The sequence below is a fragment of the Lytechinus variegatus genome, chromosome 3, assembly GCF_018143015.1.
Source record: "Lytechinus variegatus isolate NC3 chromosome 3, Lvar_3.0, whole genome shotgun sequence".
Taxonomy (NCBI): Eukaryota; Metazoa; Echinodermata; class Echinoidea; order Temnopleuroida; family Toxopneustidae; genus Lytechinus; species Lytechinus variegatus.
In genome coordinates, this window is record NC_054742.1 from 21,817,181 (window position 1) to 21,835,575 (window position 18,395).

The following is an 18,395-nucleotide window of genomic DNA, read 5'->3' on the forward strand; positions in this document are numbered from 1 at the left end:
TTCTTTCAAATTAGCGATTAATTGCTTACCTTTGTGTTAAAATACTTGTCATCATAGTTTTATATGGTGATCACTAGAAATCAGTAGCATTGCACTTGAAAACTGAACCTTTATTAACTTCAGAGTTGCCTGGTTAGGTTCCAAACATACTGCTAGTTGATATCTCGCGTAAATGACAGCTCAATATGAATGTTATTTTCGATCAGATCTGCTGTCCCAGTCCACCACATTTCGGCAAAAACCTCTCAGCTCTCCATTGTGATTTGACTTGCATTTTCAAAGGAATTGGTGCATTATAGAGAGCAGCCAGGCCATAATTGCGAAAACTCTCTGTTGTAATTGGCCAAGTGTAAATCAGGAAACTTTGAGTCATGGAGACGCGTGGCTAGGCTGAGAGTTTAAAAACTGTATTAATTACATTTTTGATGGAAATGTGGAAAACATTTTGTGTTTATTATAAAAGGATTTGTTCTGGGATAGATCAAGGAACAGGAGTTTAAATGGCCTTAACCTGGAGACATAGTAAGACAGGATTCATGCTAGACAGAGAGGGGGAAAGGGGTTTGAAGATGATGGGTCAGTGTGATCTGTTTCCGGTTAGCTATTACAAACAGACCTGACCTGTGTCTATTGGCATGATTCCCAGGCCAGTAGATCGGCAGTGGTCAGTTGTTACAAATTTGGTTGTCTCATTGTGAGAGTTTTTTCAGGTCCTTGTTAGCACAGGCTAGGATGTGACTCTCATTGTCAATGAACAAGAAACTTGTCTGACCTCATAATCAACATCTTATTGTCTCTTAATGATTAGGATTTTCAATTAATCTGTTTGTCCTCTGCATCTGTTAGCAATCAGTCATTCAGAGAAAGTAGGTGAAATAGCATTAATTTTCATGCTTTTCAGTCTTCTTGACTGCTCTCTGTTTTAATTGATCAACCATGTGTGTGTATATATATATATATATATATGTGATGATTTCAGTTCACCTTGTTGTTCAAAACAAAGCTATTTTTAATAATACCTTATTGAATACTACTGTGTTTGAGATACATTAAATATTAAAGTTTGGGCATAAGAGGGTTTTACATTAGTATAATGCATTGACAGAAGTCTTGTACTCTCCCTTGAAATGAATTCCAATCTCATCAATTGATCAGCATAATGTGTTGTCAAATTTGCTGAAGATAGGCCTTATCAATGACCTCTGTGTTGAGCTAGGTCAGAACACTTTTTCCATTGGCAAAAATATGTACCCCCAAGAGGCATTTTATTGAAACAGTTGTTGTTAAAGGTTCAAAGTCTATATTGAATCTCTGCTTGCTGTAGGTTTCGAAAATTTATCTTTTGATTTGTCATAGATTAAAGTGGCTGTCACACATTGATATTGGCAAGTATTTAGTATATTTCAGCCTACTCTATGGATAAAGGAAATAATTTTTTTTATATGATTTTAATTGAAGCTTTCAAATTCAAGATGAATAATAGATAATGTTCACTGTACCCCCCCAAAAAAAAAAAATTGAGGGCATAGTAGTAAAAGGGATAACGTAAATAAAAACAATGAATGATAATTGAATTTAAAAAAAAATAAAAACAGAATTAATCACAATTAAAGGAAGCTACTTTTTTTTCAAAGAAAATAAAGTCATGTTAATTATTGTTTCTCTGTGCCTGGTTGGCTGGGTGTAGTCGTGATGGCGCTATCCCATCTATATCCAATGATTTGCGCCAGGCTATGCGAGAGGGATTCCACCCTTTTGCTATTAATTGCACTTTGTGTGAGATATATAGATTCACCTAGGAATTTTTTATTATTTTATTTATTTAAACATCTGTTGTTAGATTTAGCAGAACAGTACTTGTGCTTGTCTTTTCCCTTCATGGAACTGAGTGTTAGTAAGATAGTTTTAATAAGTGTATATATATATATATATATATATATATTAAAAGTTTGAATAATATATATATTTGCTATTGGTGTATGATATCTTATTGATGAAACTCAATTGCTTAATGCTTTTGAAAGACACATTATTAAAACCATCTAACTAACACTCTAACATTAAAAGAAGGAATTTGTTAGCAAAGCAAAATAAAACAAGATTGTTTTGTCTTATTTTCTGTCCTTGATCTCATTTTAGTTGTATAGTTAAGGGCCAAAGTCCTTTGATAATTGCATACATTCTTGGTCAAACTGATCTTTAGATTGTGAGTGTCATTGGCAATGGGGGTGGATACAAGAGTTCTCTTCAATATGAAAGCTTACTTTCTGATCATATCATCAATTGGGAACTAAAGGAAGTTGTGGAGCAAAACAAAAACTCAAATTTATTTAATATATCTGATATTTGAGCTGTAGTCAGATATGAAAGGAGAAAGAGTAAGTGAATTGATTGTGTGATATTTCTTTAATTCTTTTATCCTGTGTTGGATTCTCCATTCATGAAGCTATTAAATGTTATAGGGGATTTTTCTTACCTTTTCCTTCTCACTGCATCACAATCTTTTAAAAAATGGCAGGATTTTTTTTTTCTTTTCATTTCATGGATGAGTAATGAGATATTATGTTGTGTTTTATCAAGTCATTCTTTTATTACTGTAATTCAGCTATTTGCAAAAATAATGAACAATTTCTATTCCTTTCAACATAATGATTATAAATCTTGGAAAAGATACTTGATTAAAGCATATTTCTGGACTGAAATAATTTCCAATTTGATAGACTTTTACCTGTCTAATATATTGGCATGTGTATACTGTTAGCATAGATAGGACATGTAATCTAATGTTCTAGTTGAGCAGTCAGGCAAGCCACAATCCAAGGGGTAAGCTGTCAACCATACTCTTTCAGGGGCAGTATTAGACTTTCATATGGTATGGGTTAGATGGGGGAGGGTGTAATGCACCATACAAAGTACATAAAAGCCTATCTTTTTCTCTTTTTTTTAAAAATTAGTACTCATTAAGTTACTTTGTTTCTGATGTTATTGAGGCGAGAGATGATGTGTAAATTATGGAATATATAGCTAATCAGCTGTGGTTTCAAATATGAAGCATTTTTGTTGTTCGTTTTTTGAGAAAGGCTTTTTAATGAATACAGGGCCCACCGCTCAGAACTACGCAGGCATCATTTATTTGTACATAGCATCTGTAATGAATGTAATTATGATATCCAAGATGTAGTCTTCTTCTTCCTCCTCCGATCAGTGATACGAGTTCAACTCTCAGCTGTAGGGAATTACAGAAAACCGAACAGTAAATTACAGTATAGCATGGGAATAATGTTTTCAAGAAACATTCTACTACAACCTTTACCACGACTACCACAGACCCTTACCCGTTAGCTCCTTCCATCTTCTACCATCACATTATTGTCTATATCACCACCACTTTAAGAAAACTTCCACAACCATTTCAACATCTAGTAATACTACCCCCTTGACTACCAGCATTTCAAATTGCTGCCTTTCCTTCCCTTTCTTTATTCCGTTTACGCCCCCTTTTCTATCTCCTGTCTACTGAGGCTTGAAAAGGGTTCCAGCGAAAGGCCTGCAGAATTGCTGATTGAATCGCCAGGCTAGCCAGCAACCATCCTACCTGGGTTTACAAGGAAATCTTGAAATATCATTCCCTTCCAATTTACTTCCCCCGTAACCACCAGATAGATGATTAGCCAATAACTACTCCACCATTTGATAGGATAGCATATGGAGCTTGATTGTAATGTGAAGATTATTATGTGACGGCTTGTGACTGTTTCATAAGATGCCCATGAGTATTATATTTCAGAGCTCTTCAAGATATCAGGTAAAGTGTGTAAAACATAGAACAAAATAAGAAATAACTTAATTTTGTTCTTTGTTCAATAGAAGAGTGAAACTAAAAAAATCTGCTTTTTAAGTGCAGTTGCATTGTTCTTAATAAGTATTATGTTGGTAATGTTAAACTTACATATATTCATGTACACTTTAATTTACATAATTTCTTGTACTTGATGTGTCCGTGTATATTAGAGATAATGTATTATTTATTAACAAGTGTAATGTTTCTTTTATTCAGGTGGATGACATCTTGGATGAAGTCATCAATTTGGAGTCAGCCTTTGGAGATGAATCTCTGACACAATACTTCCAAGACCCATCCAAACTCTCAATGCCTAACACAGTAAGTCCACATCAGAGCCTAGATAATGTGTGCATCAGGATTCAGTTCAAATAATAAATACTTTGCACTTTCATCAGCGTTAAGAGTCAATGGAGGAAAATATATTTGATTTAGTACTATGTTAAAACACACACACATAAAACAACAACCATCCTTTATAAAAGATATGTTGTGTTGCAGTTATTCAATAAATACACAACACCTAATTAACGAATGCTCATCAAATTGCAGTGTGATAACAGGAAAATTATTCCCAACATAAGAATTGTTTGCAGTTTTGCTTCTATATTACCTCTGTTAAAAAAAATCACTAGTTTCATTATAAAAAAACACAATCTATAATTTTTTTATAGAGCTCCCTTTTTTGTGTCTTTTTAAAAATATTCCACAATTTGAAATAATGTGTATTGGAGGGATTGTTTTGATTACCACTATCACTTAACTGTTTTGTTTATTCCATGTGATCTTTTTTTTAAAATATCCCTCGTGGCATCTGTTGACATCTATTGACATTGAGATGTAGATATCGTGGTCTGGAACATTTTTTTATGGACTTCTTGGGACTGTCCCCTTTTTTACGCATTGTACAGTTAACGAGAGGCACGTATATATAAAATTACTTATATTTCGATGTATAACACAATAATACACTTGATATAGAAAGTTACAACAGAAGCCCTGCAAACAAGCAATTCATAAACCCTCACAATCCTTGTCCTCCATTAATATAATATAATATAATATAATATAATATAATGTAATTTAATGTAATGTTATATGATATAATATTATATAATACAATGTAATATAATATAATCCATTACCACTAATTAATGTTAATCTTAAAAAATATAATTCCTAATTATTACAATAACCAAAGTGATTAAACCAAAAACCAGGCTTTTGAACTAATATCAATGAAAATGTTTGTTAATTATTATGTACCACCTTTGCAGGGGGTACAAACATATGATCTATATACTCCAATTATTTAATAAACAAAATAATGATTGTGGATTTATTAGTATTCACGGCTTAAATAGTCAAATTAGACTGAAAAGCCGTTAAAAAAATCCCTCTCTCTTTAGGAATAACCCTCTCCCAAGTTCTACCCCTTCTCCCCCTTCCCTTCCTCTCTTTGTCACTCTCTATTTTTATACCCCCCCCCCTCAAAATCTTTTTATCTCTCACTTCACCTCTCTATATGTATATCTTTCTCTATTTCTCTCTTTTAGTACCATGAAACCAAAACTCATATTAAGCTGTGTTAATAGTCGAGTCTCACATCCACTTAATATTATCCTTCATGTAATAAGGTCAAGAGGATCATCACAGCCATTATTACATTGACAATATAATATTAACTATCTTATCCTTCCACAGTAATACTGTGCAAGCTATCAGTTATCTATTCATTTGAAAAAAAAAATCAAAATTGATTTGAGTTTGCATGGGTACAACAGCTGTTAGATAATTGGTTTTCAGTGGGAGGTATTACGAAAACAGAGTTAGACTATTTAATCATGAAGGTAGGAAATAATGTGTTTGAATGAATTCATCATCTGTATCAATATACATTGAAAATCCAACTAAATTGATATTGATATACTTGAATGAGTGCATACATGCAACATCACCAATGATGTGTCATTTCTTTATAATTTTATCAGATTATTGAATAGTCTATGGCAAAATCACTCTTGTACCTAATACATCATAGGAAAAATGGGGGAAAAATTATGATTTGTAAATGTACAGTGTTTTTCCTTTGCAACATTATTGATTACCTCCATAGCCAAAAATCAATATATAATCAACTTTTTTTTTAACCACTTTACCTTCATTATCCCCCCATTTACGCCATAGTCTTTTAATTTGTTAGCCTACTGACCTAGCTGCTGTGCTCTTCACACCCTTACAATTAATCTGTTAAGTACAGGACACACCTGTGAAAATGCAAATAAAGATGGTATATACATCATAAGAACAGCCTTTGCCTTGTAATCATATACACATAGGAAGCTTTGGAGATAAGCTGGTACATGCATCTGTATTTTGTTAAACATCATCCAGACTGCTTTACTCAAATAACCATTTAACATATCTGCTGTAGAAATATCTTGTGGGTTCTCAATGGAGCATTACGTAATGCAAGTATGGGATGAGACATTTGCTGTGATACATTATGAAAATCATCAAGTGTTTTCCATTGTTACAGATCAGGATACACTTAAAAAAGTATGATGGCTTTGTGTCATGTGATATAATGCTTCCTGGTTTCTTGATGCAGGATTTTACATTTTATTGTTCTATGGAGCCTATCAAATAACGTTCGAAAGAGAAAGTCTATTGAAAGAATTGCCTCTCATATACTATTAAGAATTTTTTTTCTGTCTCACATCTGGTAGAGATGATGTTCATTTCATGGACCTAATGTATTTACGTTCTTTTCCTCCTGCCATTCTCACAGATGCCAGTAACAACGCAGAATTTCTTGGAATCGCCTTTCACGAACAACAAGATGGCACCTTACATGACCAACCAGCAGTCATCATCTTGCCCTCCTGAACTGAATAAGGTGAAAACAGAACCAGTCCCTTATCATGATGATCAAGTCCGAGCCATTGCCAAAGAACGACAGAAGAAAGATAACCACAATATGAGTGAGTAGTTCTCTTTGGGATCTTCTAAGGAAGTCTTATTACTTTGTAAAGGACAACAACAGCCCCCCACCTTTCTCTATGTATCTCCTCTTTTTTTCACAAGTGTAGTGTGTTCAATGCAATACATCCAGGATTGAGATCTTTGGGTTATGCTGATATCTTTACAAAAGTGAATGCCACTAAGTTTCCTAAGTGTACCTTTAAAGTCTGTAGACAATATTGGCAATGGAACAGTATTTCTACACTTAATGCCATTTTGCTTCAGTGGGAAATCTTGTGTGCTTATTTATGCCTATAAAAGTTATGAATATGCTCTTTTACCGACATACTGGTTGATAATTGTATTGACTTAATAGTGCTTAATACTGCTGTATGAAGTAATAAATGTGTATTTGAATGACAAAGATTAAATTTTCAAATGTATAGTTCTGCCTTTACATAGTATAAATGTATTTGTGTGTAGCATATTGTCTAATTCATCCCTTTATTTTTTTTACAGTTGAGCGAAGGAGAAGATTTAACATCAATGATCGTATCAAAGAACTGGGCACCCTCATCCCTAAACACATGGACCCGTAAGTCTCATTACTTTTAAGAGTCGTACACCTTAAATTTATCTTGAAATATGGTGAAATAAAATAAAACCAAAATTTTGCATTAATCAGGAATTTTGAATGAAAAGCTGGGTGACATGTCATTTATTTGATACAAGTCTGTAATTCCTAAGATTGTTTTGTTTGAGATACAAAGATATACTTTATCTGACTCAACCTATGAAACCAAACCAATTATTTCAGTTGGGATTCTATCCTTCAAAGGTAGATATATCCCTTTCAGTCACACAAAACAACTATATTTGAAGAGTTGTTAACATGTTACAATTAAACATAATTAATTAGGGTTATCAACATTTCATCGGTTTTGAATGATAGCTTACATATGAAAGCATCTTTGAAGCTATCCTGTATAGTTATCCTTTGTTATGATATTCTTCCTAAATGTTATGAAATGAATATGAAAACTCAGTTATTTGTTTAACTTTTCCCCTAAGAATATTTTCCCTTGAGTATTGATAGTGATCATGTTCTATTGTGTGATCATTTCTTGCAGTGACCAGCGACAGAATAAAGGAACTATCCTCAAGTCATCTGTAGACTACATCCGTAAGATGCAGAAAGATCAATCAAGACATAAAGAGATTGAAGGAAGACAAAGACAACTGGAGACTATTAATAGAAGGATGATGCTTAGGATACAGGTAGGCAAGAAGGGGTTGCCATGGCAATTGAAGATCATTGTATTTATCTTCAGCTGTATTTCATATCCTTCATCCAAAGTATGTGACATACAGTTTTGACTGAAATCAAATTTCAGTCTCAAACGTAGATGAAGATTATGCTGGATATAGAAAATAAATTTTGTAATTTTGGATATAGGGGACTTTTTTCCAGGTCATGACAAGAGTTTTAGACAAAGAAATCCATTTCTTTGTCAGTAGAAATGCAAGATTTGGGTGTTGAGTTCTTGATCTTTTTTCCCAGCTAGTTTCATAGATATTGCAACTTGTAAAATGTACAATTCAGTTATTTTCCCATTATTTGCTATATATGCAAATATACAGGAATGGAAAAAAACAACAGAAGTTAATAACATTTAAAATTGATCGTGAATATGGTTTTCATCTTATCATTTCAGGAGCTGGAGATGCAATGTAAGCGTTTCAACATCAATACTGATGCTCTGAGTCCTGATACAAGCACAGAAGCTATTACATCAGAGTTCATGCGTCTTCAAGGATCTGACATTGACTTCCAGGTCAAGGTAGAACCAGGGACGTGTCCACCACTCTCTCAGCAGCAACAAATCCAGTTGCAGCAACATCAGCAACAACAGCAGCAGCATCATCAGCAGCAGCAACAACAACAACAGCAGCAGCAGCAACAACAACTCCAGACTGATAACCAGGTCTTCATGCAACATCAGCACAGCCCGGGCAGTACTTATACCAACGGACTCTCAGCTGAGGCTGCTAACTATATGGGTGAGGCTTCAACTCCTACTATGGATGACATCCAGAGTGACGCAGACTCTCCATCGGGTGATCCCCTCCTTTCTCAATCTCCGATGGCCACTTCCCTACACAGTAGCCGACGATCGAGCCTGACAAGCCTAGAAGACTTGCCTGATGGTCTACAGCAGCAGCACCACCATCATCATAACACAGACTTCCTATCGTAACCTTGTGACCATTATGTGTACCACACACAGAGGCATCAACGTGTGTAAGGACCTGATGGTATCCACTCCTAATTAACACCAAACTTATGGAGTAGAACTGATTACTCCCGCTGGTCGGTGAGATGTATAAAGTCAACAGTGGTTTGCCACTGTAGTGTATAAACCACTGAGCTTATAAAATAGGATGGATAGCTTACAATGGGGATCCATTGTAATCTTTATTGATGGTTAGTGTAACTGGTTTACATTAATCCATTTAATTGATACAGTCAACTTAGGTTTTTTTTTAAATATCGCAGCAGGTGTAGTATTATGCCATACTTTCAATTTGAAATCAAATAAATGTTATGGGATTAGAATGAGATTGTAGCTTGAAATTGAAAATTTGACAAATCAAAAAATAATAAATTTTAGATCTCTTCAGTAGACAAAGAAATACATTCACACTTAACAGGATAACATGATCAAAATAGCGCTGGTAGCTATCATGGTCCAAGCGAATGGTGAATAGGAGAGGATGAAAAGATAAGTTGTGAATTAATGTACTACCAACCATAGAATATAACAAATAATGAAATATTTCTAATATGAGTTATGATTGTATTTTGTGCTACAAAACAGAATCAAATTAAATGATGTCATAGACTGATACAATAGTTGATACAATGCATTCCCATTAGTGAGTGTTCCATCCAGAATTCCATCTTGAAAAATGGAAATGTAATTGCATTGAAATAATGTGAGATGAGAGTAAAAATTATGAATTACAAATCTATATTACAGCTTATAAAGAATATTATTCTGCGTATGTGTTTGAGTGTTATACAGCGTTTGTGAATGCTAGAAGCATGTACTTGTCGTGTTGGGTTGATTAACTCAACTATTTTGGTTTTGGTTTCTATATTTCCAAAGTTCATTTCTGACAAGGACATAATATCTACATTCTGTCAATGTGAATCACAAATTAATGATAGTTGGTAGTAAGAGTAAACAACATATATTCATTGAAACATTAACTTTGGACTAGAAATATTAACAATGCTAGATATATTTTTGATATACTCTGCTGCTTATTTTCATATAAACTAAAATGAAACAAAGTTTATACATGTTTGGCCATGAAAGTTTCATGATATATCTTACAGATTTTTGTTGGTATGTTGATTGTCTTGTTGGTTTGAGGATAAATAGGTAGTATTTTATTTGTTATAAACATTACAACTTGATTTAGATAGCAACTTGCCATTCGATTTTAGTAAAAAAAAGTCTGAACTTTGATTATCTCACACTCTATATAAAGCAGAGTATATCTTATGTATGTGGAGTATAAACTTTTAGACCAAGTCTGATATATGTTCAGATAGAATTTAGTGGGAAGCATGTACAGATTATTACAGAGCTATTTTTACACCTTATTATGACTTTTGCATTTATCTTTTACAGAGATTAATATCAAAGATATGTGTACATACAAGATATTGATGAGAGTATAACACTCTATATGCATGTAAGCCAACCAACTACAGTTTAAGAAAAAGTTTTAGAAAGAAAATATAATAATTTTCTGATTTCTGACACATTAGCTGAACAAATGAAAAAAATCATAGATTGTTTGAAATACTATCAATGTATCTGATTTGTATATTGTAACTTATTGTTTTGTTTTGAAAATTATTGTTCACTATGTTATTCATTTTTAATAACACTTTGGCATGTATTTCTTCATCTTATATACATAAATATTCTTTCTTTCTTTTAAACTGACTGTTTAGTAGGAGCACTCAGTAGTTGCAAGATATTGATTTCACTTCTGAATAGGATTTTATTAAAAGTTTTGAAAGGAAGAACCGATGGTGGAACTTGGAGTGTGCTTGGCACATTGTCACAAGGTTGATGGAAGTCTGTTCTTCACTTTCAACCTGCTGTTGCTATGGTAACAATATGAAACAGGACTCTTTGTAAATAGATGATTTTATTTGTTATTGAAAAACATGCTGAGTTATGTAAGTTGTTGCTGTATTTGTTTTATTTATGTCTATTTGTCAATCAATGAGATAAGTCTTACACACAGTTTTACGTTTTTGATTATGTGTTGATGATTTCATGACTAGGTTTGGTTGCTCTGAGGCTGTAATGACCTAAGGCATTAATAGCATTGGTTTATTATGACTAATTCAATAAAGCCAGCATAAGTTCACATTTTGTCAACTCTGTAGCAGTTTTGGACAAACGGCAAGACCCAACTGAATCTTCTTTGGACAAGAAGCAAGTTGAGTTAATTCACTGAATAAAAAAGATGTGTTTATCTTTTCACCAATAATTTGTAGTTTTACAAAGATGGATCTTTCCAGAGTACTACAAACTTCTCAACTGTCAGGGGTTTTCTAAGAAATATCCCTTCCCCATTTCTTTAAATTAGATATTCAATGTTTCTTGTTTTCAAGCAGATAATTGTCCTTATGATTGATTTTAAACGTTCTACTTTCATTTATCAAGAAATATGCTTTTAATTTGCAACTTCAATACAGTCTACACTAATGCATTGCATGAGCAAGTTTGAAGAAACATTACATATTGTGCATGCTGTGATGATCTTATGGTGTAAGTTTTTGTTTTAAATGAAATGCATGATTTAATACAAAGGGATAATTGTATGATAGCTGTGTGCTGTGCACTCTGCTTTTATATGAAACTCTCCATGAAATATGTTGAATGAAACTGGTTCAAAATTCATTAGATTTTGTATGGAATCAATGTTTTATGTGAATCGAATTGAAGCAATAATGATTCAATCCTTGTCTCCTAAGTTAAGAACTGAAGAATAAATTGTTTAAACTAAATATTGAATTTAACCAGTGTTAGATCTGATTTAAAAATCATATAATTTGAACAAATAAACACAAATGGGATGGAAAATCAATCTTTACTGTCAATATTTTTCACCAAACAATGTGGAAATACTTATTTGGAATCATGGATCTATGAAATGCAATAAATGCATCAATTTGGCTTAATGTTTAATTCTTTACTAGTATCATCAGAAACTATCATGTAATCTGCATTTGGAATGTGTCAATTCCTACCCCTGAATTCTAAGCAATTTAAATCAATTCTGAAATGACAGTTGATAAAATACATTTGGAATTTTAGATTTTTATTATAAAGATCAAAGTTTGTGTCTTGGATTTCCCATCTGTAATGTTCTCAGAAACTTAGTTGTACAGATTCTACATGGATGAAATAATTAAAACTGACCACCTGTATGAATGAAAGCAAATCTTATTGGGTTTCCTTTTTCTTTTTTTATTCTGGGGGAGCGATGTTCATGAATAGTAGTCATGCATGTCTTAACTTACAACTGGAACATGTTCTTAGATGTTAAATAACATTCTCAATCATTTACATTCACATCAGCCAATGTTGAAAGAATAATTCTTGTATCTATTATCTTGTTTAGCACAAGAGCATGTTCTAGTGGTGTATTAAGTTGTGCATACAGATACAGTTTCTGTGTATCAGCTTTATGAAGTGTGCGTGGAGAGGAGGTAATGAGGCGTTGATTTCTACATACAATACAGATTCATTGATTTAGCAGAATGACAAAAATCAAGAAATATGACATACATGTAAGGAGACTATAGAGAAAGAAGAAACTGTGGAGGAATAAAGGATAAAATTTATATATAATCTAAGAATAAGGGAAAGTGAAAAGAAGACAAGTGAAAGCAAACCATGTAAAATAAAAGATGAATATGACAATGCATTTAGTGGTATTAGTTTGGAATGAGTATGTTGATAAGGAGAAGAGCAATAAGACTTTGATGAAGAGAAGGAAGAGGTAGGAGAAAAGAAGAACCAGAAGTTTATATTGATAGAAGTGAAATGAGGGGACTGATGATTGAGTCGATTTGACATTTTCTGAACCTAGAAATGTTCTTTCCGATGAAGTTTTTTTCTTGATTCGTGTTCCTATGAGGTCCTAGAACAAATTCAGCTTGGTTGCCAAAAGTTGCCGTTTGGGCAATTTTGCTAATTTGCATAAATCCAAAATGGCCGCCAGATGCCATCTTGAAAACCTAACTTTTGAACCCCTGTCCACAAAATGATAAGTAATGACTCGTTTTAGGGGTTTAGAGATGTGCAGAACTGATTTCTGTAATCATTTTTGCAATATAAGGTCATCTTTAGGTCAAATCCAAGATGGCCGCCATATGCAATCTTGAAAAATTGACTTGTGTTCCCCTTGCCCCAGAATGACGAGTAATACCTCTATTTAGGGGTTTTGGGGTGTGCAGAATCCATTTCTGCTTTCTATTTTGCAATGTAATGTCATCTTCAGGTCAAATCCAAGATGGCCGCCATATGACGCCATCTTGAAACATCAGTTGTTGAACCTTTTGCCCCAGAATCATGAATAATAACTCTATTCATGAGTCATTAGGTATGTTGATTCAATTCATGTAGTTATTTTGTACAAAAGATAATCTTCAGATCAAATCCAAGATGGCCGCCAACCGCCATCTTGAAAAATTACTGTCTGAGGCTTATACGTGTTAGAACTAATGTAAAGGGATTTCAGTAAGAATACTCATTTCTTTTATTAATTCTCAAGTTCATTTCAACATTAATTGCTCAACTTAGAATGAATCCTCTTTAGGTTTGGGATATCTATTTCGAGTGTATTTTTTTAAGGTCTATTCATACCTTTGTACTGAAGAGGCTTTTAGGGTCTTATTTCAATGTGAAAGTGTTTTATCAATATTATTTTTCTAAATCAATGTGTCCAATGATTGGTAGGCATCAGTTCGCCTTAAAAGACGATGGTGTAGCGCTAGGCCTTACATTTTCGAGAGTGACTATAGAGCTCCACTCTAGAGTGGCAGTCTCTAGAGCAAATTTTTACAGATGAAGGAGGATGGCGCTGAGACACGTTTATATAGAGATGCTGCCCTAGCCTTCCTCCTAGGCCTTTGGTCTGCCAATTTAGCATTCCGATTATTTTCTGACGTCTTGACCCCTGTACTTAGTAGCTCTCCATAGAATGGATGGCGACTATCATCTACACCTTAATAAGTGTTAGTGTCTATGCCGGCAAGTTTTATGTCATATTTGCATGTGTCTTTAAAACGGAGGTGTGATCTATCGATGGGGTGAGACCAATCACACAGCTTACCTTACCTTGGCGAATCCCTTCTTGGATTCGCCAAGGTTTCATGGGGCAAACATGCCCCAACCACCTGAGGTGCCTTTGACTAAGGAGCGAGAATAAGCTTTTGATGCCAGCACGCTACGCGTACGCTGAAGGGCCTCTGTATTTTTCACTTTGTCCTGCCATTTAACGTGCATGATACGTCCGAGGCAGCTGACATGGAAGGTGTTTAGCCACTTTTCTTGGTCGGCGTACGTTTTCCAGGACTTACTTCCGTGCAGGAGCTTGGCCATGACTGTGACAGATTTTACAATCCTGATGCTTATATGCTTGTCCTGTGAAAGGGGACAAGAGACATATAGTCGGTCCAAGGTAGGTGAGGAGTCCACCATAACCAGACGAGTGTGTGCTGTTGATATACATATCTGGAGGACAGTCGGTGTCTTGAGTCTATCAGGATTTCTGACTGTCTCAAAGTCTGATGGATGGTCCAAACCCCTTACATGCACAAGACAGGCAGCTGTTATGTATGACTAGGTCTTGTACTCCCACTTCTTTCTTGAGAGGCAGGGGCGACATCGTTTCCGTAAAACATTTCACGAATGAGAACAATCCTGACAGTGGAACAGTCTTGGGAGGCCTATCTTTTGCAGGAGGCTAAAGAGTGCACTCCTGCTGACCAAGTCAATGGCTCTTGTCAGGAGGAAAAGTCCATTAATAATTATAAAGGAAGTTAATAATTAAATCATTTTTTTTGAAAAAAATACGGATAAATCACTTTTTAATTCAAATAATACTTGAAAGTCATTTCACTGGAAAAGTATGGTTGCACAGAAATAAAAAAGGGATAAAAACTCCCGAAATCATAGCCCAAACCTTGAATGGTTTAATTCTAAAGTAAGCGGTTAATGACGAAATCAACCATCTGACCATCTTAGACATGACTTGACCTCGAACTAAAAATGGAGTGATTAAAAGAAATGAATCATTCTCACTGAAATCCCCTTACATGAGCTCCATAACAACAACCTTATTAGGGACAGCACTTCTTCAAGGTTCAATAGTCTCGGACGTAGTTTTTTTTTCTTAATATGGCGTTTAGTGGTCATGTTGGATTATTTTGACCTGGAGATGATCCTACATTGCAAAATTATGAACAGAAATTGAATAAATACCAAATAACTCACGAAAAGAGGGATATTATTCATGATTCTGGGACAAAAACTTGAGAATTAATAAAAGAAATGAGTATCTTACTGAAATCCCTTTACATTAATTCTAACACGTATAAGCCTCAGACAGTAATTCTTCAAGATGGCGGTTGGCGGCCATCTTGGATTTTATTTGAAGATTATCCTTTGTGCAAAATAACTACATGAATTGAATCAACATACCTAATGACTCATGAATAGAGTTATTATGCATGATTCTGGTGCAAAGGGTTCAAAAATTGATATTTCAAGATAGTGTCATATGGCGGCCATCTTGGATTTGACCTGAAGATGACATTATATTGCAAAATAGAAAGCAGAAATGGATTCTGCAGACCCCAAAACCCCTAAATAGAGGTATTACTCGTCATTCTTGGGCAAGGGGAACAAAAGTCAATTTTTCAAGATTGCATATGGCGGCCATCTTGGATTTGACCTGAAGACGACCTTATATTGCAAAAATGATTACAGAAATCAGTTCTACACAACTCTAAACCCCTAAAACGAGTCATTACTCATTGTTTTGTGGACAGGGGTTCAAAAGTTAGGTTTTCAAGATGGCATCTGGCGGCCATTTTGGATTTATGCAAATTAGCAAAATTGCCCAAACGGCAACTTTTGGCAACCAAGCTGAATTTGTTCTAGGACCCCTAAGGAACACGAATCAAGAAAAAAACTTCATCGGAAAGAACATTTCTAGGTTGGTGTATTGAGCCTATGAGACTGTCAAATCGACTGATTGAAAGTAGACACAATGTTGAAAAGAGTACAAAAATGGGAATATAGTGCAAGTGACAAAGATACGAGTTTGCTTTCCCAGGTATATATGAATATAAAGGTTAAAAGTCTAGCTAACATTGGGAGGACATGCTCTATGGCATGTCACATTAAAGTCAACCAATGAGGAATGTAAGGAAAGCTACTGTGATAGCTGTTCAGTGCCTTTGAATCCTGCTACAAAGTTACTATACATCCCATCACAACCCCTCCCCTACATTTCACATTATATCATCTACAGTATGGTGGATGTAAGGATTAGCAATGAAAACATATCTGCATGATTCTTGTGTGGAAGACGTGGCTCTGTTCTTTGGGCAAGGTGCCTTAGAGGGGCTAATCAGTTAATTTCCTCTAGGAACTAGAAATCTAAACTTCAATCAGTTATTTTGCTTATCAACATTACTTGTAATTGTTTTCATTTCCATTTAAAAAGATGGATATGAACAATAGCTTGATAGATAATAATCAAGTTCTGTGCCATCACTTTCAGAAAATGAATCAATAACTTATTTGCAACCACACCATCTGATAGTTTTTCTGACTTGGTCAGAATAACATTGAACTTGCAAACAAGTGTTAATTCTTAATGTAAAGTGGAGGGACAAATGCAAACAAAAGCAGTTCTGGAGTTTTGTATAACTGAATTGAATCAAACTTGAAGGAAATCCACTGTAACCCTTATTAAACTGGGCTGTTATGCCAGCAATTTTTTTGTAGATTTTTGTTAGAAATGTTCACCAAAAATGATCATTCTACCAGCTTCATAAATAGAGTTAAACACAAAAACATACACAATAAAAAAATAGGGCAAATTTCATATGCTTATTTGCATAATTAATAAAAAAATAAAAGCAGTTAATTTTTTTGTAAAAATTTAACTATACAGCCTTGTAGTTTACATCCAGCTGTACGCGCGTGCAATTAACGGCCAAAATCTGAGGGAGGGTGTCAAATTGACCCCCTCCCCCAGTATTTTGGTCGGAAATCGCCCAGTTAAGATAGGGTTAAATGAAAGATATTTTGAGTAGTTTCATTTTGACAACATGAACAAGTTGTACTAATAATAGCTACTGGATTGTTCCTTAGGAAATCAGGTTTTTCCACCTTGTTTCATTGCCAATTGCCAGACTGGATAACTTTGACCAGCTTATTCATCATTACATAGTTCTGTCAAGATTAACATTTTGATATCCAAAATGAATTCAATACATTTTTTCAAACAACATTTCCTAACCAATAGCTACAGCCCAGTGGATTATTCTTCGGATTTTGAAACAGAGGGTCGCGGGTTCGAATCCCAGCCATGGCGTAATTTCCTTCAGCAAGAATTTATCCACATTGTGCTGCACTCGACCCAGGTGAGGTGAATGGGTACCCAGTAGGAAGAAATTCCTCGAATGCTCGAGTGCCCGATCAAGGTAGCTGTGGTAAAGCTGGGGTAATAACAGCAGGGCCCGCTGGGAGAAGTTTTCGGAACTGAAGTGGCTACCCTGGGTAAGTATGCCGCTATTATTATTAGTAATAGTAGTACTCAAATTATTCTTCAAATTTCAAATATTTCCCATCCTTTACATCAATATTTTACCATTATAAAAAAAATACAAAATACTACTGCAAACAAGATTGTTTATCATTATTGACATGGTTTATTTTCTACATATTGATTGCACAATACATACTAAAATTTCTATTAAATAAAGTATTGTAGATTTCCCCATCCATTTCAACACCACAGTCATACACTTTCAATCTTGTTCATTTATTCTTACATGACACTTCCTGTTGTTGCACACTTGGTACCCATTTTGTTTGTTAAATTTTACACTCTTTTTACACCATTTGCAGCGAATTCTGTAAATAATTTTATTGTTAATATTCATTACATGACTATCATAAGGAGCCCAGTGAAAAAAATATGGATGACCAAGAGTTGAATATCACTGACTTCAATTTATGACAATGACAACCAGGAAAAAAAAACTTGTAGCACAAACAAACAATAGGATTATGAGAGTGTCAAGATAACTTGAAGGGGAAAACAAAGCGTGTTAAAATGGATGGGGACAATAATATTCTTCACTTCTCAACTGCATGAAGCAAATGACATGGTCATAGCACGTTCTATATTGATTTTCTACTTTTCAATAGAGTAATTCAAATGTAGTATAAGAAACATGCATTGTATATCCTAG

At 34.3% G+C, this 18,395-nt stretch overlaps 1 protein-coding gene across 8 annotated transcripts in view; it reads left to right on the forward strand.

The window, feature by feature from the left end:
* The window catches only part of LOC121410498 (transcription factor E3-like), a 63,377-nt gene extending 51,050 nt beyond the window's left edge, over positions 1-12,327 (forward strand). For 5 of the 8 annotated variants that reach the window (XM_041602635.1, XM_041602636.1, XM_041602638.1 and 2 more), the window contains 5 exons: positions 4,058-4,162; positions 6,633-6,825; positions 7,325-7,400; positions 7,936-8,083; positions 8,521-12,327. In XM_041602635.1, the coding sequence (XP_041458569.1) occupies positions 4,058-4,162; positions 6,633-6,825; positions 7,325-7,400; positions 7,936-8,083; positions 8,521-9,063 (1,065 nt within the window). In that variant the 3' untranslated portion in view covers positions 9,064-12,327. Of the gene's footprint in view, positions 1-2,257; positions 2,379-3,568; positions 3,806-4,057; positions 4,163-6,280; positions 6,401-6,632; positions 6,826-7,324; positions 7,401-7,935; positions 8,084-8,520 lie in introns of those variants that run through there. The other 3 variants (XM_041602641.1, XM_041602640.1, XM_041602642.1) reach the window with 3 other exon arrangements.
* The last annotated feature ends 6,068 nt before the right edge of the window (positions 12,328-18,395 follow it).